The sequence below is a fragment of the Falco peregrinus genome, chromosome 9 (assembly GCF_023634155.1).
Source record: "Falco peregrinus isolate bFalPer1 chromosome 9, bFalPer1.pri, whole genome shotgun sequence".
In the NCBI taxonomy this organism is placed as follows: Eukaryota; Metazoa; Chordata; class Aves; order Falconiformes; family Falconidae; genus Falco; species Falco peregrinus.
Genome location: NC_073729.1, coordinates 3886888 through 3914506, shown reverse-complemented (window position 1 = coordinate 3914506; position 27619 = coordinate 3886888). Strand labels below are relative to the sequence as shown.

The window sequence follows — 27619 nt, the reverse complement described above, 5'->3', positions numbered from 1 at the left end:
GTGGGACAGGCCTGTGCTCCAGGGCCATCCCAAAGTGCCACTTCCAAAGTAAGTGGGAACAGAGAGCAAGTACTAAGACAACAGCCTGAGCAGCGTGTGCGTCTAGGAAGGAAGAATGGAAGAAACCGAGCATGAGAGATGGGAACAGCAAGCAGAGCAGTGCGAAGGGAGGCAGGGAGCCTTACCGGGGTGTGAGGAGCTCAGCCATGTTGAGGACACAGTCGAGGACACAGTCGAGGAGGGGGAAGATGCAGGCGACGGCAGCGGGCTGGTTTTGGCCGTGGAGGGTGCAGAGGACTGCAGTGGAGGCAACTCTGTTGGAGCTCTGGTCGTCAAGGAAAAGGGCCTGGGCCTCAGGGTTGTAGGCGTAGGCTGGGGGCTGGTGGCTGGGGCTGCGGTGGAGGACACTGTGGAAGTGGTGGAGGACACTGTGGAAGTGGTGGAGGACACTGTGGACGTGGTGGCAGATGACAGCCGGGTGCTGGGCGCGCTGCTGGGGGCTGGCGCAGAGCTGGGACTTGGAGACATCCCGGTCAGAGGGGCTTCTGTGGAGCTGGTGGGGGTGGCCCCTCTGGAGGCAGAGGTCCTGGAGGTGCTGCTGGCAGGGGTGGTGGCGGTGGTCTTCTGCGTGGTGACAGGCGGCATAATGTGTGGCATAGTGGGCTTTGTGTGGGTGAAGGCTGCCGGGAGGGAAGCACAGGTCAATTAAGATGACTGTGTAAGGTGGGAAGGTGTGTAAGGTGGGCATTTCTGGGGTAAACTCTTCGTGCTATGATACGGACAAGGAAGACAGAACCAGGTCCCAGTAACTGTTGCTGTTTCACATATGAATGTATTGGTCCACGTCCCCCAGTATATCCCATCCCGTTCTGCAGCTTCTGGGAATTGCAGGGTGGTGATCATTTTGACATTTGTCTTCTCGCAGTTTGTTTCTGTCCTTTTTTGTGGAGCTCTTGAGAGGGGAAGGGCTATCACTACTTTCATGTGCAATTCCACTGGTTTACAGATAGTCTACAATTTGCCTGATGCAGACTGCGCTGTAAAGGATCCAAAGGGGAGTCGAGGCTAATGAAGGGAGACACGCATTGGCCATGGATGACTCACAGCTCTGTCCTGACCAGAGCACTCACCTGTTACTACTTTACTAGTTGGAGTCTTAGCTCTGGTTGGCTCCCTTGCTACAAAGAAAGGGAGGAGAGAAAAGAATGGTTGAGTCTTGGGAAGGATTCTAGGCAAAGCATGTTGTGGCATCTCCTCAAAGCAGGCTGTCCTGTTCAACACCAAGGCAACCCAAGTATGTGGAGCCCGATGGGTCTAAGTGGGAGAACTTAGCCTGGAGCTGAGCGTACACCTTCTTGCCCACCCTCCCCGGTGACTTTTACTCCCAGGGTCTGCATTGGCCAAGGAGGTGGTATTTGTTGACCCACACTTGTCATGGGTGTGCCTGGGCCCGGCCATCCTTTGGCTGGAGACATGCCTTGTTTACTGTCTTTTACCCAAAACTGTCTTTAGATCGGAACTGGAGATGTGTTTCTACTTTCACTGCCTTTTGTTCCCCACACTGTGCATTCTCACGCACCACTGTAAGGGGAGGGAGCGTGTATTAGCTTGTCTCTGCTTGCCAGTTGTAGGGCAGGAACTCATGGATGTCTGTACCCTGACAAAGGCCTGTGCCCCAGAGCCAAACCCCTGCGGTGGCAAGGGAGGAGGACGCAGTCAGGGTCACGTGCAGGCCAGTCCCAGGACCCCTGGGTCCTAGGACTCCCTTAGCAGGACTAGTGGAAATTGAGAGTGAGTACCAAAACTGAAGCCCGTGAAGGTTGTGCTGCTTAGAAGAGAACAGTGGGAGCTTGAAGGAGTGTGGAGAGGAGCAGGAGGGAGCCTTACCAGGATATGATGGTCTCAGCTGTGTTGAGGACACAGTTGAGGAGGGAGAAGAAGGAGATGACGCTGAGGTGGCAGGTAAAGAGCTGGGGCTTGGAAACATCCTTGTCAGTGGGGCTTCTGGGCTGCTGGCAAGGCTGACCTCTCTTGGGACAGAGGTGCTGCTGGCAGATATGGCAGAGGTGGTCTTCTGTGTGATGAGATGCTGGACAATGTGTGGCTTTGTTGACCTTCTGTGGGTGACAACTACGGAGAGAAAAGTACAGGTTGATTGAGGATAGTAGGGCAAGAGGGGAAGGCAAAGGAGGTGGGAAATTTCTTGGTGGAAGCCCCAGGGAATGGGTGGGGGTAGGCAAGCGGGAAAAATGGACCAGTGGCTTCCCCCCACAAAAAAAAATATGGGGCCCTGTGACTATTCAGCAACCCCTGTCTCTTCCTGGATCTCCCGAGGGAAGAAAAGCCTCTCTGTATGTGCATGTCTTCCCTCCAGGGTGTTCCAGACTGGGCAAGAACATCATCTGGAAAAGCTGGGCTAAGTAAAGCAGTCTTAGGCCAAGGGTACCACCTAGCTCCCTCTTACTCACCTACAGGGACCTGGTGGTACAGAGTGGTCGCTTGGGTTCCCTTACTTTCTGTAACGTAAGGAAGAACGGATATTAGTAATGGTTGGGAGCTGGTAAAGTTCCTAATTAAAGTGAGTTGTGGTACTTCCTCAGAGGAGGCTGTAATTGCTGGCACAAGACAACCCAGATGTGTGCACCCCAACAGTATTTTGTGGGAAACACATAGATTGGGAGTGTATGCCTGCACTCCCACTACAGCAGACTGCTCCCCACGCACTGTCCCAGCCTCTGGTGTCAGTTGTGAACCTAGCAATTCATGTTGCCACAACCTCAGAGGACTGTCCTTTTTGGCATATGGAGTACCTGACATCCCACAGTGTAATTTCCTTTTTTTAATATTTACTTTTGGGAGAATTTGTTACAAGGGCTAGAGGGAACATACATTCTGTCACTTGTGAGTTTTCAAGAACTCACTTTGAAGTACAGATGGAGATTTTGCCTGTATTTGAAGGCAGTGTAGAGTATGGCCTTGAAGAGAAATGTTATGTTTAAGATATTTGGATGTCAGATGCTTGCTCCATTGGCAAGGCACATACATTTCCATTATTTTTATCACACTTCTTCAGTTAACATTGCAAATAGATAGCAAAGGACATGGTTAAGACAAATAGTAAGAATGCTTGGGGGTTTTATAAGGAGTATATTGACACGTGTCTTGTGAGTGATGGCTTCACCTGGCAGATACCAAAAAAGTGATATTTACTTCCTGTTGGTAGTTTAGAAAGTGGTATTTACCTACTGTTGTTAGTTTAGGTTTGCTGAAAGTTGTGATCTGAGGTGTGGTTTGAGTAGGTATTGAGGTGGTTGTTTCCTTTTTGATAGTGGTCTTGAAGGGTGGTGTGGTGAACCTTACTTGTTCTGTCTCTGTTGAAGCAGCAGTTGAGGAGCCAACAGCCGTAGGCTTTGGTGTAGTGGTCATGGTTCTTTTTGTTGAGGTAGTTATATAGGGGACAGTGATGGTTGTAGTCACGTTTGGTGTGGTAAAAACTGACATTGTATGCTCTTTTGGAGTAAAGGTAAATGATATATTGTGAGTAATCAATTCATTGAATATTTTAAAATAGATAAAATATGAAGAAGCTACCCATATTCCACAGACCCAGTTTTCACCGTTGATCTTTTGAATATTTTCTGTGTAATTGTTTGTATTCATAGTCTCTTAAGCTCTCCAAATCTTTCTCTACTCCTACTTGTTTTCTATTGTTTCATATCTTTCTTTGTTCTCTTTTTCTGTATTTTTCCTGTATTAGACTATTTTTTATACAATTTTTCTAAGAAGTCAGCTTTGCTGTCATTTATAGGGTGGTCTGTATGGACTTTGCCCAAATGACAATTTCATTGGCTATTCTTATGTTCCAAATCAGCCACAGTTTCAGCTTCCTGTAATTTGTACTACAAAGCTAAATAGCATCACACTATAGGACTTGCCTTGTCCCAGTGCACAGCTCTTAGGAGTCACAATGAAGCCTTTGAAGTTGTGTTTTGACTCCTGTGGGACTTTTCAGCTCTGCTTTCCCCGACAGCCTGGGTCCAGGATGGCTTATTAGTTGACGTGCATGTTGGTGGGAAGCTACACGTTATGATTCTCCACAAGCCACAGAACTGGAAAGTAATTTATGTTGGAGAAGTCATTCTCCTGACAGCAGGACTCTGTAATCCTAGACAAAGCTGCTACACTGATACCTGTGTGATTTGGCTTCAGAGCCTGCTTACATTCATCAGAGTTGATAGGTTGGGTCCTCCTTGAATATGACTGCATAACTGAACCAGCTGTGGAAAGGAAGCTGAAGCTGAGCTAATAAAGCCAACTGGAGCTGAGCTGGCTCACTGCTGACAGACCTTCTAACGTGCTTCTCAGATAAGTCACACAAATGATTCTCAGCTGTGCTTTTAACCTAGTGCCTACATCCTTTCTCTTTACATGCACTTTCAACCTATACTTCTGGAAGTTTCTGGTTTACAAACTCCTTTCTAGAAGCCTGCTTTCCCTGTGGCATGGTCTGGAGTCTTATGCCTGGATGTTGAGACAGCTTGCAATGCTTCCCTAGTAGAGTGCTATCTCAGCTATGTATAGAGAGGGTTTACTGTAATTTATTTTAGACGGTAACACTAAAAACCTACCAGTTGTTGACTTTACTGTGACAAGGGGTGATGCTGATGAGGTCCTTGGAACTGTGATTTTTGAGGTTATTGTTGGATTTGTAGTCTCAGTTGATACAACAGCTGCAGAAGAAGAAATATGAGGTACTGTGGGCAGGGTACTTGTGGTAAAGCTTCTTGTTACTTTAGGCTGCACTGTTGCCACTAAAAAAAAAAAAAAAGCAAAATTAAAGGATAAGGAATAGTTCTTGATAATCGATTTATAATATCCTATACAAGTTGAAAATTATTTTTGAAGCAAAACCACTCTCTCTTAAGTAACTGATAGTAGTAACAACTACTAAACCCCACTATCTTTTAGAAAAAAACATTTGATAAAAGCTATCCATCTATTCCTTTGCTATTATATGCAGTTATTATATTAAACAGGAAATCTTGCAGAAGCTTTATACATTCTTCTGCATCACTTTAAAGTGAATATGGCATAAATACTTCTGCATAGCAGGAGAGATGGAATTGTATTTTGTTATTCACACAGCTGACAGTGTAACTTTTTCACAATACCGTATTTCTTCAAGGAAATTAATGGAATTTCTAATAAATTCAAGATCAGTATATAGAGATTTCTATCTTGAATCAGGCTGTAGGGGTTGGGTATAGACAGTCATACCATTCCATGAGGACCTTCTAAAATTGTTAAAGTGTTTTATGGCCATCACCACTAAGAAATGTAATGACATTTTTGTGGGATATTGTACATCATATGAACACAGAATGGTTTAGGTTGGAAGTGACCTTTAAAGGTCATCTGCTCCAACCCTGCTGCAATGAGCAGGGACATCTTCAACTACATCAGGTTGCTCAGAGCCCCAGCCAGCCCGGCCTTGGATGTTTCCAGGGATGGGGCACCTACAGCTTTTCTAGGCAACCTCTGCCAGTGTTTCACCACCCTCATCATAAAAAATTTCTTCTATCTAGTCTCAGTCTGCCCTCTTCTAGTTGAAAACCATTGCCCGTTGTCCTATCACTACTGGCCCTACTAAAAAGTCTGTCCCCACCTTTCCCGTGAGCCCCCTTCAAGTATGGAAGGCGGCTGTCAGGTCTCCCCGGAGCCTTCTCTGCTCCAGGCTGAACAGCCCCAGCTCTCCCAGCTGCCCTCACCGAGCGGGGCTCCAGCCTCTGCCCATCTCTGTGGCCCCTCTGGCCCCGCTCCAACAGGCCCATGTCTCTCCTGTGCTGAGGACCCCAGAGCTGGACGCAGCGCTGCAGGGGGGTCTCACCAGAGCGGAGAGGAGGGGCAGCATCCCCCCCTCGCCCTGCTGCCCACGCTGCTGGTGACGCAGCCCAGGGCGCGGGTGGCTTTCTGGGCTGCGAGCGCACGTTGCTGGCTCACGCCCAGTTTCCACCCACCAGCACCCCCAAGTCCCTCTCCGCAGGGCTGCTCTCCATCCTTCACCCAGTATCCATACTGGGGGCTGCCCCGACCCCGGTGCAGGACCTGGCACTTGGCCTGGCTGAGCCTCAGGAGGTGCAGGTGGGCCCACTGCTGGGGCTTGTCCAGGTCCCTCTGAACGGCATCCCTTCCCTCAGGGTCGTCACTGCGCCACTCAGCTTGGTGTCACCTGCACCTCCGAGGTGCTGGGGGCACGCTCGGTCTCACCATCCACCAGAGACAAAACAGAAGTCCTTTTTCACTAGCAGAGATATTTCATTACTGATATCTGGAAATGCCTAAGTATACTCTGGAAACACTGTTCTCAGTAATTTTTTTTTAATTAAGATGTCTAAGAAGTATCTCTGGGATTTTTTTTGGTGATAATTATGACACCAGGTTATTTTTCATCATTACATCTTATGCATGTGAAACTGGTGATGCTACTATATCGCACAAAATAGGATAGTGCTTACGGTATAAACACATACTTGAAATATATAAGTGTGTAAGTACTAGTTTGGTCAACTATGTGAACTAACCTGTTGAAGGTGAAGATATTTCAGGTGTGGTACTAACGATTTTAGGTCCTGTAATGTAAAAGTAGAACAAGTTAAATTTGTGAATCAAAACATATTAAAATACTTCAAATAAGGCAAATTTCAGATTGGATTCAAAGGACTGTGTTCATTAGTGAGATACTCCTAAAAATGCTTAGTATTACATATTTTAGTGGTAAACTTCACATCAAAGGACTTAATGATAAACCAATACATCTCATAATAATGAACATGAGTAAATTTTTTGCTACCTTTCTTATGATTTTTATGCTTAAGGACACCTCATTTTTCAGGGACAATGGAAAGATACTAGCCAAGATCCCAGTTACACAAGTTAGAATTTTGTAATATGACAAAAATTGTCCTTGAATTTTTTTGCATCTGCATGAAAATCCAAACTGTGCAGCTGGAGTCTATCCAAAACACTATTTAACAGAAGTAAACCATATGGTAATAAATATAAAGGTAAAATAAATTTTAAAAAAAGTATCTAAAAAGAGATTTGCTAAGTAGAGTTCATTAGCTAGGTCTCATCCTCTTCTGTATGTTCTCTTCTTTTATGGAAGGTGTTGGACATACCTGAGACTCACAGCTCTGCTGGGACAGCCCCTCACACTGATCAGAATACCAACACACTTTCAGGAAGACCCACATTTTGAAAAGTACTTACATTTAACAATAAACATAACTTCATGCTGCTGACTAAAACCAGCCAGGGTCATCCAGCTTCTGTATTTGAGCATTCCCTACCCTCATCTTTCTTTTATTTTTTTTTACTAAAATTCTTTTCAACCCTTTACTTACAACCAAAGTTTTACATACTAGCAGTACAGTAATGTGGTTATTTTGAAGGAAACTTCTGTTCCAATGAACATTTATTATAAATCGAGAGGTACCAGGAAAAATACATTCTTTGAGAATAGCCAAATGTTTTAGTATAGTTTTCCCATTACTGTAGAGAAAGAGAATGAGTATATAGCTTACCACATGGCATGCATCTGTCCTTCTCATGGTCAAAATATTCATCATGAGAGCAGTTGTAACAGCCTGAAGAAAGGGCAAGATAAGTTTTTTATACATTTCTCAAAGAAAAGCATTTCATTAATTCTATCTATAATCTCATATCTTGTGTTTCTGTTATTAAAAATTGCAATTAAATCAATTGCAATTGCAATAATAATAAAAAAATATCAATCGCAACACCATCTATTCAGGTAAGCATTTCCAATGTCACCCTCAGAAGAAGGGTCTGCCTATGTAGTGATTTTTTTGGTTTCTCCAACTATACCCATTTGTCAAAAAAAAAATAAATCTTCAAACCTCCTCTCTCCAAGTTTTCTTATCGAAGTAAGGCATATTCTTTTGATTTGGCGCAAGTCAGAGAATTTATCTTCAAGACAGGCTGAGCTCAATGTAAAGCTAGGTATAGTACAGGTACTGAATTATTATGTATTTAAAGCAGTAATAGTAAGGTAAAGATCAGCAAAGCTTCTTTAAAGATAGCACCAATTAGAATACCACTATTAACCATTAACTGTGGTAGGAGTGATGTAAAAAACAGCATTGAAAAGTATTATTTTGTAACTGTTTCCCAGTTTACACTAGTACAGCTTATTACCTTCGATGTTGACATATTTGTAGTTTTGATTTGGGCAGTTACAAGGCCTGTAATGCCAGGTGCAGTTGTCATTGCTGTAGCCATAGGAATACGCACCACCACTTCCTGGTTTTTTATGAGAATTATAATATTCACAATAGACAGCTAAAAAAGGTAAGAGGAAGAGAGAAATCAGATATTTTCAATTTAATGGCATGTTATTTTCAAAGGACTAAAGGGAGTACAAAATCAATAAACAGTTTCAATCAACAATTTTGTCACTGAAGTTATTAGCTTCTGATGTAAACTGAAATTTATGCTCCAGTGAAGTCAGTTTCTTTTTTGCAAACGCACTGTGCAGGCACTTCCACAGTTTTTAATACATAATATAGTGAAATGTTGAAAAAAACTATCGAAGATAGCAACTCTAGCATTGATTTATAACGTATTCATTCTCTTTTTTTCCTCCATATACAGTGTTCTGTAACACTGTGATATCTTTTTCCTGTTTTACAGTGTTCCAGCCAACACAGCTGTCTGTTTCCTTGACATCCACGCAGAAGGAATTCCATCATAGCTAAAACAAAACATATTTTTTCACAATTTCATACTCCCTCTGCTGACAAACTGACAGTTCACTATGCAGTGGCAGCAAAAGAATCAGTCTGTGTTCTGTAAACACATTATTTTCTCTCATTACTCCACGGTAAGAAGAGATATAATATTTTGGTTAATTTAGCACAAATGAAAACTACAGATTTCAAAACCCAGGTGACTGAAGTTAACTATTTCCCATAGAGGAAAATGCAACTTAGGAGGTGCTTATTAAGCAATGACCTACATTGCCATGTTAATATACTCACAGCAACAATAATAGTACCTTAAACCTTTTTAAAGAGAGCTTAAAGAAACTTACGGCAGAACTCGGGGGTTCTCCAGTCAATGCAGATACCTTTATCTAAGCACGCCATGGCATATACTGCAATGGCATCACACATGCATTCACAGTCCCCTCCAATGTCACAACCACAAGAGTCTCGAACACAGGCCTCATAATAGGGCATACGATTCACCTGCATTGGGAGATGAAGTAATGGATTTTCTAGGATCTTTTTCTACCTGTTTGTTAAGAAGGTGTTTTTCCCTGGGCTAAACATGTGTTCCACTAAGCAAGAGTAACTAGCATTTCCTCTGAACACTTGTCAAAGCAATTACAGTCCCACTTCATACAAATCTTTTTAGCAAGAATGTAGGTGGTCTTCACATCAACAACAGACATACACGTGGCAAAATGTCATGAGTTTCTATTGTTGATGTGGAGACACCTATGTATACATATTCTGTATAGCCAGCTAAAACCCCCTAAAACCCTCGCACCCATTCAGGACACGTGTCTCTTTGTCAGCTCTACACCCGCCATGGATTTGCATGAGCTCTGCAGCATTATCCACATTTCACATTTGTTTTCACCTTCTGGAAACAGAGATCTACCTTCAGAAGGCCTGGTTCTGATCAACCTTGCAGTATTTTCATTTCCACAAAGTGGGCAACTTAAATCAGATAGGAAGGTTGATGATACCTTTACTCTTGGGCTGATCTGCACCTTCTAAGTAATGTTGACTTACTGATGAGAACCAGGGTTTTCAGGCTTTTCTGAAGTTTGATTTTCTGACAAAGGCAAAATGATTTCAAAAGAGTAACCAGTGCATTGATCAGTATCAGACATCATCAACAGACTGACTAATTTCTGATATTTAGGTCTTCATTCTTTTTTCACTCTGGTATTTTTAACTCATCAGCTGACTTAGCTTTTGTGCTTACAAAAGGGCTGGTGAAGTGCAAATAAGAAAGGAAGAAGGCTAACATAAATGAAAGCCATAAAACATTTTACATGTATTTTACATTCTGGGGAAGAGAAAATTAAGTGTTGGAATGTGAGCACTCTGGAAAAATACAGGTTATGCCTATAAATAAAAAGAAGGCCAAATAAATTCTTACCTTATTGTGACAGGCAGAAAAGACTTGGCTGTTGATGATGGAACATGTCTTTTCTGCCCATGCTTTACGATAAGGGTTCTTGTTACAGGGGTCCACTACGAAGTATACATCCCCACACAGAGGATTCTCTTTCCATGAATTGACAAATTCCAATTCACTTGATGCCACATACTTGCTTCGAGTTTCAAAATCATCCTTCATATTGCCATTATAGTTCCCACACAAACCGCATATAGTTTCCTAGATCAGATGAAAGCAGGAATATCAATTCAGCAAGTTACAATTACTTGCCTTCCCTTTCAATGACGGACAGTCTCCTGTGCTTTAGGAGTGAATGTAATTCTACAAATACTCTCTCATATATTCTTGGTGTCTTGTGCACGAGGTTCTGTTCATCAGTGGATGAATGTGTTTCTCCTCAAAACTATAAACTGTCATAATGCAGAGATCAAACTCAGCCATGCAGTTGTATAAAATACAAGCACTTAGCTCAACAATTTCCTGAATGCAGCATGGTAATCACTTACAAATCAGCCTGTAGTGAAAATCTCTGCTGTTTTGGAGATAATGATGAAAATGAATTGCTAGTAGCATCTCTGAAAAAAATTCGCCATCACAAAGAGTCAAGGCAACCACCATCAAATATGCAGTTCATTCTGAGTTGAGGGGCAGTTTTATGAGGAAGTTATTCTGCAATACCTGGGTTTCTCTGGAGATCTTGATGAATAAAGTCATGTGCTTATTCCAGATAAGGGTCATGTTGTATTTTCCTAGGATAATGATATCAAACATCAGGTGAAGGGCATTCTTTTTCACGCTGTATCGTACTCCAGGGTTTTCCCCGGAAATAGTGAAGGTTTCATCACGCAGTATGAATGTCAAATTCTGGAAGAAAATTTATCTGGGTGTTATAACTTGCCAAGTTTCAGTATTTTCCTTACTCTGTGTCACACTGCTGAAGGTCAGATGCTATGCTACTACAGACTCTCTTGACATCTCCAATTATTTTTGAAAAGTCATGTCAGGTGAAGGCCTCGGTGACTGGGGAAATGGAAACATCGCACCCATTTTTAAAAAAGGCAGAAAGGGACCGCTGGAACTCTGACCTGTCAGCCTCTGGGCCTGGGAAGATCACGGAACAGATCCTGAAGCTGTGTTAAAGCATACGGAGGACAGAGAGGTGATTCGAGACAACCGGCACAGCTTCATCAAGGGCAAGTCTTGCCTGACCAGCCTAGTGGCCTCTCTGTGGCGGAGTGACTACATCAGTGGACAAGGGAGGAGCTGCAGATGTCACCTCTCTGGATTCTGTAAGGCCTTGGGCACAGTCCCCCACACAACCTTCTCTCTAAACTGGAGAGATACAGCTTTGATGGGCGGACTGCTTGGTGGGTAAGGAATTGGCTGGATGATCACATCTAGAAGGTAGTGGTCAACAGCTCAAAATCCAGATGGAGATCAGTGACCAGTGGTGTCCCTCAGGGGTCCATACTGGGACCAGTACTGTTAGATATCTTCACCAGTGACACGGACAGTGGGACCGAGCGCGCCCCCAGCAAGTCTGCAGGTGACACCAAGCTGAGTGGCACAGTGACGACCCTGAGGGAAGGGATGCCGTTCAGAGGGACCTGGACAAGCCCCAGCAGTGGGCCCACCTGCACCTCCTGAGGCTCAGCCAGGCCAAGTGCCAGGTCCTGCACCGGGGTCGGGGCAGCCCCCAGTATGGATACTGGGTGAAGGATGGAGAGCAGCCCTGCGGAGAGGGACTTGGGGGTGCTGGTGGGTGGAAACTGGGCGTGAGCCAGCAACGTGCGCTCGCAGCCCAGAAAGCCACCCGCGCCCTGGGCTGCGTCACCAGCAGCGTGGGCAGCAGGGCGAGGGGGGGATGCTGCCCCTCCTCTCCGCTCTGGTGAGACCCCCCTGCAGCGCTGCGTCCAGCTCTGGGGTCCTCAGCACAGGAGAGACATGGGCCTGTTGGAGCGGGGCCAGAGGGGCCACAGAGATGGGCAGAGGCTGGAGCCCCGCTCGGTGAGGGCAGCTGGGAGAGCTGGGGCTGTTCAGCCTGGAGCAGAGAAGGCTCCGGGGAGACCTGACAGCCGCCTTCCATACTTGAAGGGGGCTCACGGGAAAGGTGGGGACAGACTTTTTAGTAGGGCCAGTAGTGATAGGACAACGGGCAATGGTTTTCAACTAGAAGAGGGCAGACTGAGACTAGATAGAAGAAATTTTTTATGATGAGGGTGGTGAAACACTGGCAGAGGTTGCCTAGAAAAGCTGTAGGTGCCCCATCCCTGGAAACATCCAAGGCCGGGCTGGCTGGGGCTCTGAGCAACCTGATGTAGTTGAAGATGTCCCTGCTCATTGCAGCAGGGTTGGAGCAGATGACCTTTAAAGGTCACTTCCAACACAAACAATTATATGATTCTACTCTATCCTATGATTCTATTTTATAGGCTTTTTTACCCCCTTGGGATTATTTTGTATGCATACACAAATCCTGAACAGGAAAAAAAATATCTGAGATTGTTCCACTCTCATTGTTAGGTGCACTATCACTCAGCATTTGGTGGAAATAATATCATCATCTACATGCAGCCAGCAGAGTAGAAGTATGTTTTCATGTGTTCCTATCAATAATCAAAAAGTTACAGAGAAAACAGTTATCTATATTGAGCTCTTTTATTATCTCCCATGCTCACATGTACTCTTACAACTTTACTCCTGCCATGCTGCAGTGTTTCAGTGTCCAGATAATCAATGGAAAGATCTGTCTGGAGCGTGCATTTATGAAGCTGGATCCTAAGCAAACAAACTTTTTCACCATGGCAATGACCTGCTGAAACTGCCAGTATTTATTCAGAAATGTGGCAAATACGTACTGCTTGTAGTGACTGTTCCTTGGGATAAAGTCTCATCTGTCTATATTATTCTATCTGTCAGACAATGAAAGACTCTAAGATGATCTGATACTACTGGGCATTACTGTCCCATGAAACTGAGAACAGTAACACGCAGTTCTGGAAGCTGTCACACAGCAGTGGAAATGAGGATAAATGCTCACTGCTGTAGTTTCATGGATATATCAGGTAAGATCTGGATATATTTTGAATGGCAGATATTACCTGGACTTAGAGAAATTTGGAGACACTTGGCTCATTGTCCATGATGAGAATCCCCCAGTTTCACACTACTGTTTTCATGAGTTGGTGTGGTGGGGTGGCAGGGGGGTGGAAATCAGTATTTTTAACTGAGCAATTCACTGCTGAGTCAGTAAAGTTAAAAATTTTATAGTTTCTATGTAGGCAAGAAGTTTGGGGACTGAAACATTGAGATGAGAATTGAAAAAAAAAAAAAAAAGGTTGCAATTCCTACTAAAACTGAGGCTCTAGATTTAGCACATAATTTCACTTACAAGACATCACTTCAAAGACACAGCTAAAGCTTCCAAAGGGAAGCAAACGTGAGCTTAAAATAGCTATTCAGCTAGATAACAGCAGAATTAAGATCTTACCCCAAGGTTAATGCTGATGGATCTGGAGCATGTAACCCCTGATCTCCCACAGATGACATTCTCCGTAACAATTTTGAAAGAGGAAGCAGGTCTATTAACACTGCAGCCATCCTAAAAAAACCAAAATAAACCACAAAAAGCACAAAACCACAACAGACTGTGTCTGGACTGACTCTTCCAGCTTAAAACATAAAAGCATAAGTAAAGAAAACTTAAAATGTCATGATTCTGATTCTGCCTGTTTTGGGAGATGATGACCTCTGATTTGGTAGTCAAACTGACATCAATTCCCTAAAAGATACAGTTGGCTGGTACAAAATACATACCTATCAATGATTATTTCAACATGTTACTAAATCTAAAATTGGTTGTAATTGCATGAAAAAGCTGTGCTTTGAGAAGTAAAGTCTTTTCATCTTAAGTACTGAAATAAGTAGAAAATACAAAAACACATTAAGTGTTTATAAAATTCAAAGTGGTTATAGAGATATCCTAGGATATTTTCATTAGCCATTTAAAGCTCTTTCTTGGTGTTAAGATATTACTGAAATAAGCAGTAAGAGGCAGATTACCATAGCTAATATGTATTCACAGTTGCCATCAAACACGAAGCGCTGTCCGTCAAAAGTGGTGATGTGGCCTTCTCCATACAGATTACACGTTGAAGAACACTTTGATTTTTGAACACATTTCCATTTGCCTTTTGTGCAAGTGCTGGGAGTGAGAAAAGAAACCATATTCAGATTTCAAAGAAATCCCACCTCGACCTGCTTCCCTCTATATACAACGCACATTTATAGATAAGATGTTAATTTAACTGACTTGTGTACACTGTGACCAAGTCACAATTAATATAAGAACCATAACTACAAGTTATGGACTGCCTAGAAAATTAATTCATGATAAAGAAGAAATCTTAAGTAATTTTTGCTTTCCTTTTTTTTTTCACGAAAGAAAGAACATAAAGCTCATTTATTTTTGCTCTTGATGAGAACAGATGTCACTGTTCTGTGTACTTTGGGTAGTGTTTTTTTAATACTAGATTAGTAACTGCAATGGGAATAAAGTACTTTGAGAATGCTGCCAAAGAGTTGGAAACAATTTTTTGGGGAGTTTGCTTTTATCTACAAAAAAGAAGGAAGATTGTGCCCTCGTTATTTAGGTGGAGCTGTTAATCCTTGACCTTATGTAGTTTATACAGTTACAGGCCCTACTGTATGCCCTTCTTCCTGGATAAGCATATGGCAGATATTATACCTGAAGTCAGTACCATGACTCTTTTATCTATACATATAGATTGTCAAATGTTCAGTTTCCCTTTGTCACCTCTAAGCTTTATCACTGAATTCCTTCCATTCAGCTGTTGCCATTTCCTACTCTCCTGTCAACTAAATGCTTTTGTTATGCAATTGTACAGGTTGGCAAAACAGAGGTTCCGCAATGGAAAACTGTATGATTCTTACCAGATCTCACATTCAGTTTGGATCTGTTCACCTTTTGCATAAGCAAGACCACCATATTCACACGGACACTCCTCAGCTGGAACACACCTGCCATCAAGATTTTCATATAGCCCATCAGCACAGACACAGCCCGACTCACATCTAGTGGGTATCTGGTAAGGAGCCGATTGCAAAATGAAAAATGTGAGATGCATTTTTTCTTGTACATGAATGGTGTCAAGAGTGAACCCGTGCTAAGTTCTAGTTTTGACTTGATATCAGTTCTATGATTTTCCTTATACTGATATACTAGTCAATTGAACTAGTTTCACTGAAGTTGTAAGATATACCTGTTGCATGAGATACTGAACAGACTTGAAGACTGAAAAATCTATTTTTCATTGCTACCAGTCTTTCAAAGTACAACAGAAGTTTCTTTATGTCAAGGAAGCTTATTAAAATTCTTCCAATTAGTCTGTTTCCTTAATACAAAGGCATAAGAAAGCCCTATAAGGACAGACCAGAGGTCCACCTAGCCTAGGTCTCCTGCATCCTGTGACCATCAGCAGCAGAGAGTTGGGAAAGAACAGAACATGAAGCATAAGCCACATGTTCTACCAGTTTCCAGTGACATGCAGTTTATGGAGTACATGAGCCAGAAGTGATAGCCATGCAATTAAGAATCCTTAATGGATTTTTATTCTATATATTTAATATAGATTAATTAATTAATTCATACAATATAATTCCTTAATCACTTCTTGAATTTATGCACATTTTTTGTGTCCACAGTCTGTGGAAAGAAGTCTAATGTTTAACCGTAACATGTTAGAAGAAGTATCTCCCTTCATTTCACTAGAAGCAATGTAGTAAAGTTCTAAGTAACAACCACAACATTCTTTCTCTCAAGAGGATAAATATCCCTGAGCTGTGAAACTCACACATTCGATTCCAGTAGCCAGCATCTGACAGGTAGGGGCACATGCCGCTCCATACTTGTTTTCTAAGCTGTCAGAACACGATATATATTTCTTAGGAGCTTTGCAGCTTTCTAGGAAAAAGGAAGAGAAATAAACATTGGAGAGACTGTGAAGTAGCATTTTTACAACATCGGGGGAAAGAATATGTTTCTCAGTAAACCATGTAAGGCCCATACCTGCAGGATTTTGAGGTTTGCCTGTGCAACTTAGCTTCCCATTAACACAGTAGCTAGGGGGGGAAAAACAAAACAAAGGAATTTCAATGCAGTTCTCTCACAAGAAAAAAAAATATTTTTTTGTAAAATGGCTTCATGTTTCTCAGCGTTGGAAAGATTTCATTTATGTTACTAGCTCCTCCCCATGCTTCATAGTGAAGCATGAGTCAATTTGTCTTTCTGCTTTTTGTAGTGTATACACTACATCCATTCTGAAAGTGAATAGTAGGCCATTCACTACTATGATGGCCTATCTAGTCATTTTTGAGGTTTCTCAAACAGGTCCAGACGCTGTTGACAAAATCTCCTACTAGGAATAATCAATCTTATCTATTATTTTCTAATATTTTCCTTAACATTTCCAAGCTTAAGGTAAGTGAAATGCTTTTTGTTCATTTAAAAATTTTTGTGTTTTAGGAAAGGGCAAAAAGATGTCTTAAAAAATAAAAAAATAAACCTTGCTATTAGAAGTAAAGGAGACCGTACTTGTTTTGGCTGGAATGGAGTTAATTTTCTTCGTAGCAGCTTGATGGTGTTATGCTTTGGATTTGTGACCAAAACAGTGTTGATAATATCATGTTGTTTTAGCTATTGCTGAACAGTGTCAAGGCCTTCTCTGCTTCTCACGGTGCTCTGCCAGCGAGTAAACTGGGAGCTGGGAGGGGACACAGCCATGACAGCTGACCTGAACTGACTAAAGAGATATTCCATACTACACAACATCATGCTCAGCAACAAAACCTCAGGCAAAGAAGGAGGAAGGAGGGATGTTTGGAGTTATGATGCTTGTCTTCCCAAGTAACCATTATGCATGACAAATTCATGCTTCCTGGAACTGTCTAAACATCTGCCTGCTGCTGGGAAGTAGTGAATTAATTCCTTATTTAGCTTTGACTGCACATGCCACTTTGCTTATTAAATAAGCTTATTTTTGCTTTTTAATAAGAAAGTTATTAAACTGTCTCGATCTCAACCCACACATTTTCTTGCTTTTACCCTTCTGATTCTCTTCTGCATCTGCCTGAAGTGGAGTAGGCAAGCAGCTGTGTGGTGCTTAGCTGCTTACTGCTGTTAAGCCTCAACAGAAACATGAAGACCCCTCGCCTCCATTTTCAGTTTGTTAATCTTTAAACTTGAAACACTTACCAGGTAATCCCACCAGTTATTGTTGACTGGTCAGGCAAAATGTACTTTCTGTCTTCTAAATAGCAGGGACAATAAGATCTACGAACACACTCGTTCTTGTGGTTCAGGTATGTTCCTTTAGGACAATGGCAGCCTTCGATAGGGATGTCAGCTGGATGACATTCCAGGGCTCGGTTGGAGAGTGACAAGCATGTCCTGTCACACGCCTGAGTGTTGTAGCTGAATGTTTGATTGCCAGTACAAGTAATGGCTATAAAACAAGACAAGAGGGTATGTTAAACGTGGTTTACTTATCCTCTTCCTGGTAAAAGATAACTGTGTTCATAATGTGCTGCATATATTGTGTCAATAGCTTCAATACCTAATGCTTCCCATTGCTTCTTTTCCTGTGGATGTGGAGCTCTAGCACGAAATACTGCAGAGCAGGGCTTAGCACCAACCATGGAGCTGTTTGGAAGTTTTATGAAGTTTAAATATCTTATTGCGTCTTTGTGTATCTTGGAATAAAATGATGCAAAGAGAATCTTTGCAGAAATACCAATGTATTTTTGAGTAACTGTGAACTTGCACCTATGCCTAAGTTGCATAATAGCAAAATCACATCTGCAGCCAGAGTTTTTCCCATTTCTCATGTTATGGTACAGTATAGCTTTATCTATCTATTCCATCACTTAATTATCAAGTTCTGGAAGCATCCACATGCTCACCTTAAAGCTTATGAGTAATCTTTCCCACGTAGTCTTAAAATAACTATCCTTTTCTGAAACAGACTAGATGAATATTCAAAATTTCTCTTTCTGCTTTCCTCTTTTTTCCCTAATTCCCGCATTACTCTTAAGATTATTTGGACAATGCTTAGGATATTGCTTTACCATTTACATTTTTTGTTGTGTTATGACACATCTGTGAAGTCAGCAGCTCCTGGGAATATGGCTTTTATACCTGCTGGTTGGCCTCCCTGATAGAAATATGTACTTATTTTCTAATGACTGACAAGTAGTTTTAAAATATGTTCTTGCTTTTATTCAGCGTTGTCATGGGTGAATCAAACATGGGGATATTCTAAATGGAAACAGACAGACCCATATGCATGCATTCATCTGACGGCAGACTATTAAGACTATTAAGTTGGTTTAATTACTTACTACAGTTGTCCATACTGTTTCTCCAGTTCTCAAGGATTAAACCCATTGAACTGCATGTTCGTGCATATGATCCCAGAGCAGAACAAATATAAGGAAAGGTCTCTTCGTAATTACAGGCTTGGTAGACACATCTCTGAAACCCAATACATGGAGAGTGTACTGTTACTGGGAAGCAGACATCTGGAGGTGCTAACCCCTGGAAATATTTAAAAGCTGTAGTGGTGGACTTGGCAGTGTTACGTTTGCAGTTGGACTCAATGATCTTAAAGGTCTTTTCCAACCTACACGATTATACGATTCTACGACTGTATGCTGAATTGTAGGGGTAAATCATACAAAACATATATTATTGCATAACTAAAACTGATGAAAAAAATCAGATTAAATGCCTGATTGACGAATAAAATATACTTAGTACTTAAAATTGTGTTTGTTTATTCACTGCTTTCACTTTTAAATTTCAAAATGTTCTGTGGAGACTGGCAAATTTGATGAGCTCAATTATGCACATGGGAAAATCAATCCTTTGCATAGGAAGTTGTTGACATGGAGAACTGCAGCATGAGCAAAAATAACTTCTGATTCATAGGGATGGGACTGTGCCTATGAACAATCAGACTTGTACTGTGGTGCAGACACAATTTACAAAACCACACTTGTTCCTTAGTTTCTATGCACTGCTGATTCGAATGAGTGGGATCCTGTATACAAGTACATTCTGGTCCATATTTGGACTCCCTCTGTACAGCATCTACCATAATTTCCTACCTTGTAGAAAGGAATTGGGTTCACCACAGCATGGCATTTCTCGAACACTGTACCCTTCTTGGTAAGAATGGAGCAATGAGTCTCAGCAGATATTTCTAATGAAAGTAAATCATGGACATTAAACAGAGAAAATTAGGAAAAAGAAATGAAAAAATGGAAAAGAAATTAAAAAAAACTGGACAAAATTACTCTAGGTGAGCTTTTTGCAGTGATGAATTGAGCAAAAGGACAATGTCTTAGCTTGTTAGCTTCAGACTATACTTTTGTTCAAACAGCTCAGTAAGGCTTTTTTTTTTTTTTTTTTTTTTTTTTTTTTTTTTTTAAAGACCACTAGCAATAGAGGCTTAAGAAGGCAAAGCCTGGATATCAGTCACAGCACTATTGAGCTGCTGGGCAAGTTTAAGAGATTCATGAATATTGCAATTTCACTGGAAATACCACCAAAACCCTGTCATTCATCATCTCAATCCCAGATCTCTAGAATGGGATCTGATAAGCTTTTACTAGATTTGTATTCTAGAAATCAGAAATGCCTTGTTGGTGACAGAATTTGTGATCTTCAATCCTTTCAGTCTCTGCTTCTCTCAAACTCTTTCAATCCCACTTATGGAAGTGTCAGACAAAACTAGCTGGAGAGATCAGTTACACCAGGATCATCTACTTACTGTTCAGTTGACTCAAAGCGCAAGGGTCAGTGTCTCTCTCTAAAGCGGGATGGCAATTTCCTGCCCTCCAGGAATCGACAAACAGGGAGGCTGTTCCTTCAGTGATATCCATGCTAGTCATGAAGTCATCTGTAGTGTCTCCATTATAATTGCCACACAAACCTAATATCAGAAATGCAAGGGATGGCTGAAAATTAAAGATTGTGTATCCCATGGTCTATGTTTCATTCTGTAACAGTGAGAAAATTGATTCTAACATTCCACATGGTGTCAATGAAAACTATAGGTCAGACACCCAGAGAATCTTGATCATGTGCACATTCGGTCACTGAGCCTTCACCTTCTCAAGTTACAACTGTCTACTTCTATTCAATGAAAAATGAATACAGAAGTTTTTGTCTTGTTTTTAGAAAAAAAGACTTTTTCAGTGGTTTGAAATCATGTAACAGAAAGGCCATGAAATTCTTTTGCAGTTACATGTTTTTTTATGTATATAAAGTCTATAATGACATTTACATTTTTTTTAAAAGCTAAAACCTCTCTGTAATTCCCCATAGATAATTAGAATGTAGGATATGCCTTTGTGGCTAACTTTGCTTTGCAATCAACATAAACATCTCCATCTGGTGCTTATCAGCTGAGAAGCCTTTAGATTCTTAGGCTCGTTGCATTTACAGTGATTGTGCACTGCATTCAAAGAACTACGTCCAAGATGCAGAGACCACACAGGCTAATTTATTGCCCCTTCATTGTGTAGTAAAGCACATACTGAAAAAGGCACACACAAAACATGTGAAGAACAGTATTGTATTACACATGAAAAATGTCACCCATCTATTTTCTTTGAGTCATTTTAAAATTATTAGCAAACCCCCAAATTCTTAGCACATCAATTTCCCAATGCAGGCATTTTTCTTGGGTTTTTTTTCCCCTTGAATCCAAAGAAGGAAGTTTATTCCTTAAAGGATGAGTACTAAGCTTTCAAAATTACACTCCATACATTTTCTCCTTCGTATGGTCACTAGGTTTCTTACCTAGGGTTCTGCCTTTGAATTGTGATCCCACTTTCACATAGGTCTGGAACACAGGTGATGTTTGAACTAAAAGTTCCAGCCCGAAGGTTGTATACATTTGAATGTACATTGAGGACTGTCTGAAAATAGTGATGTCTCCTGAAAGAACACAGAAATTTAGAAACAGAGATTTTGAGATTTTGAGACATAGGATATTGCAAAGTCATGATTTCAATGCAGATATAAGTGTTCCAGTATTCTGTCTACAAGTCTTCTTTTTCCACACACAACTCTCCACAGAGGGACAGATGCAATGGGAAAGATTTTAACCTTCCTATAAAACCTCTGCTATTGCCAGTTGCAAGAGAAAAGATGCTGGGTTGTGTAAAGCAGACATTTAATGTCATTTGGATTTTACGCATGTTCCCTTTTCTTTACCTGATCTGTAAGGTAGCCGCTTAAGTTCATCATCATCAGTAAGGAGTTCATTCTGAGAAATCACGATTTTGTCCTGTAAGAAAAGACATATCTGTACTGTCGGTATTTATACAGTATTCAGTATTCAGGAACTATATTTATTCAGTATACAGTATTCAGGAACTATATTGTTAATGACCTATATAACAGGAAAACATTGATTCAATCTTTTTCTCACATGTTATTCCACACTGCTTTCAGTTTTCACTTTGAAAATACTTTAACTTCCCGAGTTGATGTGGCAACTGAGATCTTTACAGTGTATGCATGAACTGGAACATACCTTTAGTATCTATCCCCCATAATTTTTCAGTTCAGGCTAGTAGCAATGACTTTAAGTATTTACTTGCTAAACTGGTTACTGAAATGCTGGATAGAACCTGTGGAGGGAATACTTGCCTTTGCAGAGAGGTAAATTATAGCACTAAGTGATGTCTCAGAATAAGAATAACCGGACTTTTCATATACAGCCATTAGGGTTCCATTGTGTGGCAGGCTGGAACTCTGGAGGAAAACAGCAAAAAGGGAAGTCTGTGACAAATTAACGATGATTTGTAGAGTAAACAGAGCATAGGAATACCTCAGCTTGTGTTCCAATAGGAAACCAAGGACAGACTGAAATATATCAATTTGATATTGGGTGTTTTTAAACTGCAGGAAATTACCTTCATAAGAACGTAAGTGCAAACCCCATGAAACCTGTATGATCTAGAATCAAACGTGGTAACAAAGGACCCTCCTTCCAGTGAACACCTTCCAGGGCAGGGCAAGTCTTTGCAGTTCCATTGACCCATTGTACATTTACTGAGGAAAACAAGAAATACTGTGTAAGGTTATTCTCATACTAAGGCACTATAGATCAGCAAACAACTTGATCCTCCTGCCTGGGGGTTTTGCTGTAGCTGGTCAACATGCAAAACTGCTTAGTGAACACAGTGTAATATACATACACATTCTGAATTTTATTTTCCACTGCTTTGATATTTCTTTTCTTTACAGTCTTTTAGACTCAGCTACTTTTTTGGAATCAGCTACTTCCTAGTAAAGGAAGATGTAATTTGTATCACTTTTCCCCTTATACTTTCTATGCTTTGATTTTCTTTGTCTGTGTATATCAGTTGAAGTTGTTCATCTTAATTCAAGGCTGCTGAAGATTTGTCAGTAAACGCTCCTGAACAGATTAATCATGAAAAGTACATTCATTGTTACAGTTCTGAGGATCAAATTCTATTATTTATCCTTTATTTTCTTTATTAGAATAGCAAGACATGTAACAGACAAATACATCATTCCCCCTTTTTTTTGAAAAAAATTCCAATTTTAAAAAATATTGCCTGAAGTCATTATTTTCTGTTTCCAAACAGAAATTTAGTTTTCAGTACTGATTTAATGATGAGTAATGCTGAGATGGCCAGAAAGAAACTGTAAATACTAGATATCTGTTTTGAACTAATTTTACCTCTGCTTTCACAGAGGAAATAAAACCACAAAGTTTTGTGTGGCCTGAAGGAGCATTTATATTTGTACAGATTAATCAGGAAATGAGACATGTACATCTTCAATTATAAATGAATGATTTGCTGTACTCAAAGAAGGTGGCCTCAGAGATGGTATGACACATCTGCAGCTACCCTCTGAAAAGTTAGACTAAATTTCCCAGTCACTTGGTGAGGATACTCTCCATCCTCTCACGAAAGTACCCATTGCTACTCACCAGGTCCTACATGCAGCTTTCATTGCCTCACCAGGAGCATATGTTTTCCCATTCAGTGTACATGGACACTGCTTAATGTGAACACACGTTCGATTCTTTGAGATGTCATCAAGAACAGTTCCTGCCAAAGACGACAAACAAAATAAATTATTTTCCATGTCTTTACTTAGCACTAAAGTTATTGTAGCTTGAATGCCTTCCAAAATTAGCTTGAGAATGCTATTCTTGCACAGCCAGTGCCCATACTTAGCAACATAATGTGGAGGACATTTTCTCTTAATTAAAAAAATGGACTCTACAAGTGATAACAATGTTTGGCTACTTTGTTATATGAAAGTGCAGACAGCTGCCTTCATTTGAAATTTGAACACAATTTGAAATAACAAGTTTGAATGTTATTTTTTCATTTTTTTTTCTAGGACACTAATTAAGTTGGGAATTTTGAAGAATGGACATATTCTATGTCCTAGAATACTGTCTAGTTTTAAATATGTAGCTCAGAACACATTACTTTTGACTACTGTAAAATGGTGATGATGCTGATGTAAATACCCACATCACAGTAACCCTGGAGGATATTTCAGTTCTGAAAAAACAGACATGATGCAAATGATAGTAATAATTACAATTTTTGTAGGAAGTTAATCTTGAACTAAAAGGGATTTTACAAAATGCTCATAACATCGCATAAATTCTCTGTAATTACTATTATTAGAAAACTACATCTTGCTGTGTCCTGAAAGGCTAGATACCTGTTTGGGATAGGAAATTCATGAAGTTTACTCAACTTATATTATAGTATAGAACTTCAAGCAGGCCGCATATAAAATACCCCATCGCATAGAAACACAGAATCATTTAGGTTGGAAAAGACCTTTAAGATCAAGTTCAACATATCACAGTCTTGTGAGGAAAATGCTTTCACAGTTCTCTTCTTGCAAAGAGTGATCAAGGATCTTTAAGGACCATGACTATTTAGGACTCCAGTTATGTTATCCAAGAAATGGCAGTTCTTGCAGTACAAGGCCCTGAAATGCACTGGTAGTTCATTGTTAAGAAGTCCATGCCACTTGACTGGATATATGCCAAAAATGTTTCTATGGGCCATTTAGCATATGATGAATACAGAAACGATACCTTCTGGACAAAAGCAGCCATAGGTACAGTGACTGGAGCAGCTGTACTCTGGGTTGGAACAGGTTTTAATACATGGAGAACCACATTCCTCATAGATTTGGTTAGCAGAACATTTTCCTACGGCTGCAACAAACAGGGAAAGTGAGAGATTCTGTTCACACTTCAAAAATCTTAACATCTACCACACAGGATGGAGAAGACCTTGTGATTTCTGGCACTAACATTCTCTTATCCTCCCTCAACACTCAATTCATTATTCTGACTACTCATCATTACCATCATATTCACTCTAGTTTTTATTATTTTTTAATGCCTTATTTATTAGAAACTCCTTCCAGAAGCCTGAAGAATGGCGAACAGGCTATACTGCAGCCTAATACAATACCACAAATCAGATTTTGTGTAGCACTTGGAGGATTTAAAGAATATAGCTGTTGATCTTCTGTATAGTTCCTGCTTCTCAGACATTATCTGCTTTTCAGAATGCAGCTACCTAGCAATTCTAATATATGGAACTCAGAACATGTTTTATTGTGTGACAAATTCCAGCAGAGATTCTTCCTTATCTGAAAGACTAAAAGTAAGTCAGATAGGGAAACAGAGATAGTTAGAGATGACAAATCATAGAATGGTTTGGGTTGGAAAGGACCTTACAGATCATCTAGTTCCAACCCTCCTGCCATGGGCAGGGACACCTTCCACTAGACCAGGTTGCTCAAAGCCACATCCAAAAGAAAGAAACAATAAAGACTATAAAAGTTCATTACCTTTGTATATTTGGCATTTATTTGTAATTTCTTAGATTCTCAGCTTTGGTTTTTGGGGAAACAAGGGTTTCCACTCCCACCCCCCTTTTTTTTTTAAGCTTTTATCACTTTACTACCACTCCTAATAAAGGTCTACTAGCAACATGAAAACTGCTATGATTTGGAGAAAACAAGGCTGTTATTTTACTGTGATTAGTAAGAGTTATTATACAGTTCTGTGAAAGCACACAGTGCCTTACTAGTATTTATCTGAATCTATAAAATGCACAAGGAGTTTATAATTTTGAAGGATTAAAACAAATTGCAGACCAACCAAAGAAGAAAATGGGCTACCGATTTATGTAAGATGGATAACCTTGGAGAAGAGGAAGGGGAAAATTATTTTAGAAAGAAGCACAATTTTAAAGTGTCACAAATAATAATGGAGTTTAGTAGGAAAGGTTTTCAGTAAGTATGAGAAAAGAATGAAAGAAAACTCAATGTTAAATACAAAACAAAAAATGAAGAGTGGCACCAGTATGTGAAGATCAAGAGAGCAGAAGAATATCGCACCGGATATGCAGGGCGGGAAAAGTCATGCAAAGCCTTGTAAGTAACAATGGCGAGATGATGAGACTATGCCAAGTTAAACAATGATTTCAGGAATATAATTCAACTAGGATTTCACTATTCTTATGCTAAAATCTAAATGGTAGCCCTATTACAGATTTTTGTAACAGAATAAGAATCAAAGGATAAGGAGAAATATATTCCTGTCAAAGCAATTTATATTATGAATTTGCTACCCATGACCATATATTCATATAAAGGATAAATAAAAACATGATTAAATTATATGCTTCTGAAAGACATTACCATATGAAGCAAAGTCATTTTGAAAGCTCCTCTTTTTTGACATGAACTGCATCTCTGATAATTTAGTGTGTGAGTTGGTTTAGAAATAACAACATCAATTTAAGTTACTTTTGACTTTTTTTTTTTTTACTATCAGCACGTTCTTTTATAATCCTGCTACATAACACTGACTACAGGTCGAAGTTTCAGGTGGATTCAAAAAGACTACAAAAAGCAAACCAGAACTTTGATAACAGGCAGGCATTTGAGAAAAAGTGTGCCTAACCATGTATGACTTGGAGAGAAATGGAAGGCTTGCTTCCTATTTACTTCCAATCCCTAGTTGTATTTAAGGGGGTTGAGCATCTGAAAATGGACTACTGAAAACCTCCTGTGACTAAAAGGGGCTATGGCACTTGTTGGCAAAAAGCTTCAAAGACTTCAGAGGCCATTTAAAAGTTCTCTCTCTTCACTGGGTAATTTGTTAAGTACAATAATGAAAAAGCTTCACTAAGAGAGAGCAGCCTCCTGTTGGAAGTCGGAGAAATTAAACAGTTTTCACTTGGTGGATGTTTCTCTCTTCTATGGTCACTGATCAAGATGCAGGAGCTACACTTCATGCCTCCTCCTTCTCCTTTGAGATGTCTATACTCTCCCTAATGCTTTACCAAAGACCGCTATTGTTCTCTTAAGAAAATAAATTGTCTGATTCAAGACACTGGAGACTTTTCTATCAGTTGATTTGAATTCCAGTTAATCATCATTCTCCCTCTGTGTAAGATACAGCAAGGTTTAAGTACAATCTGCTATAAATAAAACCTTTGAACTTACAACAGAGGTTTTCCGTTCTCCAGTTGAACACCATTTGATGGGACATAGCACATTGCCTTGAATACTCTGACAGTGTAGAGCAAGTGCAATTGTTTTGTCCTGGCTCACTACAGTCCTGCATATCAAGCTGGCAACGAATGACAAACCCATCCTTCGGCACACTGCAGGTTGGTGACACCGAGTTAAGTAGCTGAGAGCAGATCATAACCTAAATAAAAAAAGAAAGAAAACTGTTCCTAGTAGTGTTTCCCTCATGTGAAAACCACAATAGAATTTCACTACTAGTTATCATTTTCTTGTTGGTTTGTTTGCCTTTTTCCCCCTACAATTTAGTAATATGTATTTAAGTCAAAATGCATAAGAAATTCACAAATAGAAGGGAATATAAGTCCATTGTAAACAGAAGGATCTGGATATGTTGAATTAGTTCCGCTCCTCATTAAGCTGACAATTAAGTAATTCTTTCAGTACCATCAATCCCCCTAAAAATGGCCGAGAACATTACAGGCAGGGAATATATTTTCTCATGGAGATTCAGTCCCAGGACAAACATCCCCAATATGAAGGTAACACTTTGTTCCCCTCTGAGCAAACAGTTGATGCATTCGTATTGCCTATGGTGCCTACTGCAGTGTAGGTCTCAAAGAGAAACAACCTAAAAAGGTTAAAACTCCCAGCCAACAGAAGTTCTCCACCAGATCAAAGTAATTTTTCAGTGTGAATACAAGTAATATTTACAACCCTTTTCTTCTGAAAGTATCTTCCTCAGAGGGCCCACAA

General features: G+C 40.4%; 1 protein-coding gene across 1 annotated transcript in view; it reads right to left on the bottom strand.

Moving 5' to 3' along the window:
• The window catches only part of MUC6 (mucin 6, oligomeric mucus/gel-forming), a 50221-nt gene that overhangs the window by 6421 nt on the left and 16181 nt on the right, over positions 1-27619 (bottom strand). The window contains exons 7-33 of the mRNA XM_055814173.1: positions 26840-27047; positions 24408-24530; positions 23271-23391; positions 22222-22360; positions 21956-22060; positions 21518-21590; positions 21101-21238; positions 20067-20228; positions 19402-19496; positions 18634-18766; positions 17489-17738; positions 16304-16356; positions 16089-16198; positions 15169-15320; positions 14278-14419; positions 13706-13816; positions 10894-11079; positions 10195-10434; positions 9113-9269; positions 8218-8361; positions 7584-7646; positions 6582-6629; positions 4629-4811; positions 2469-2516; positions 1888-2130; positions 1105-1178; positions 186-769 (exon numbers count right to left, since the gene is read on the bottom strand). Of these exons, the coding sequence (XP_055670148.1) occupies positions 186-769; positions 1105-1178; positions 1888-2130; positions 2469-2516; positions 4629-4811; positions 6582-6629; positions 7584-7646; positions 8218-8361; positions 9113-9269; positions 10195-10434; positions 10894-11079; positions 13706-13816; positions 14278-14419; positions 15169-15320; positions 16089-16198; positions 16304-16356; positions 17489-17738; positions 18634-18766; positions 19402-19496; positions 20067-20228; positions 21101-21238; positions 21518-21590; positions 21956-22060; positions 22222-22360; positions 23271-23391; positions 24408-24530; positions 26840-27047 (4085 nt within the window). The remainder of the gene's footprint in view (positions 1-185; positions 770-1104; positions 1179-1887; positions 2131-2468; positions 2517-4628; positions 4812-6581; positions 6630-7583; positions 7647-8217; positions 8362-9112; positions 9270-10194; positions 10435-10893; positions 11080-13705; positions 13817-14277; positions 14420-15168; positions 15321-16088; positions 16199-16303; positions 16357-17488; positions 17739-18633; positions 18767-19401; positions 19497-20066; positions 20229-21100; positions 21239-21517; positions 21591-21955; positions 22061-22221; positions 22361-23270; positions 23392-24407; positions 24531-26839; positions 27048-27619) is intronic.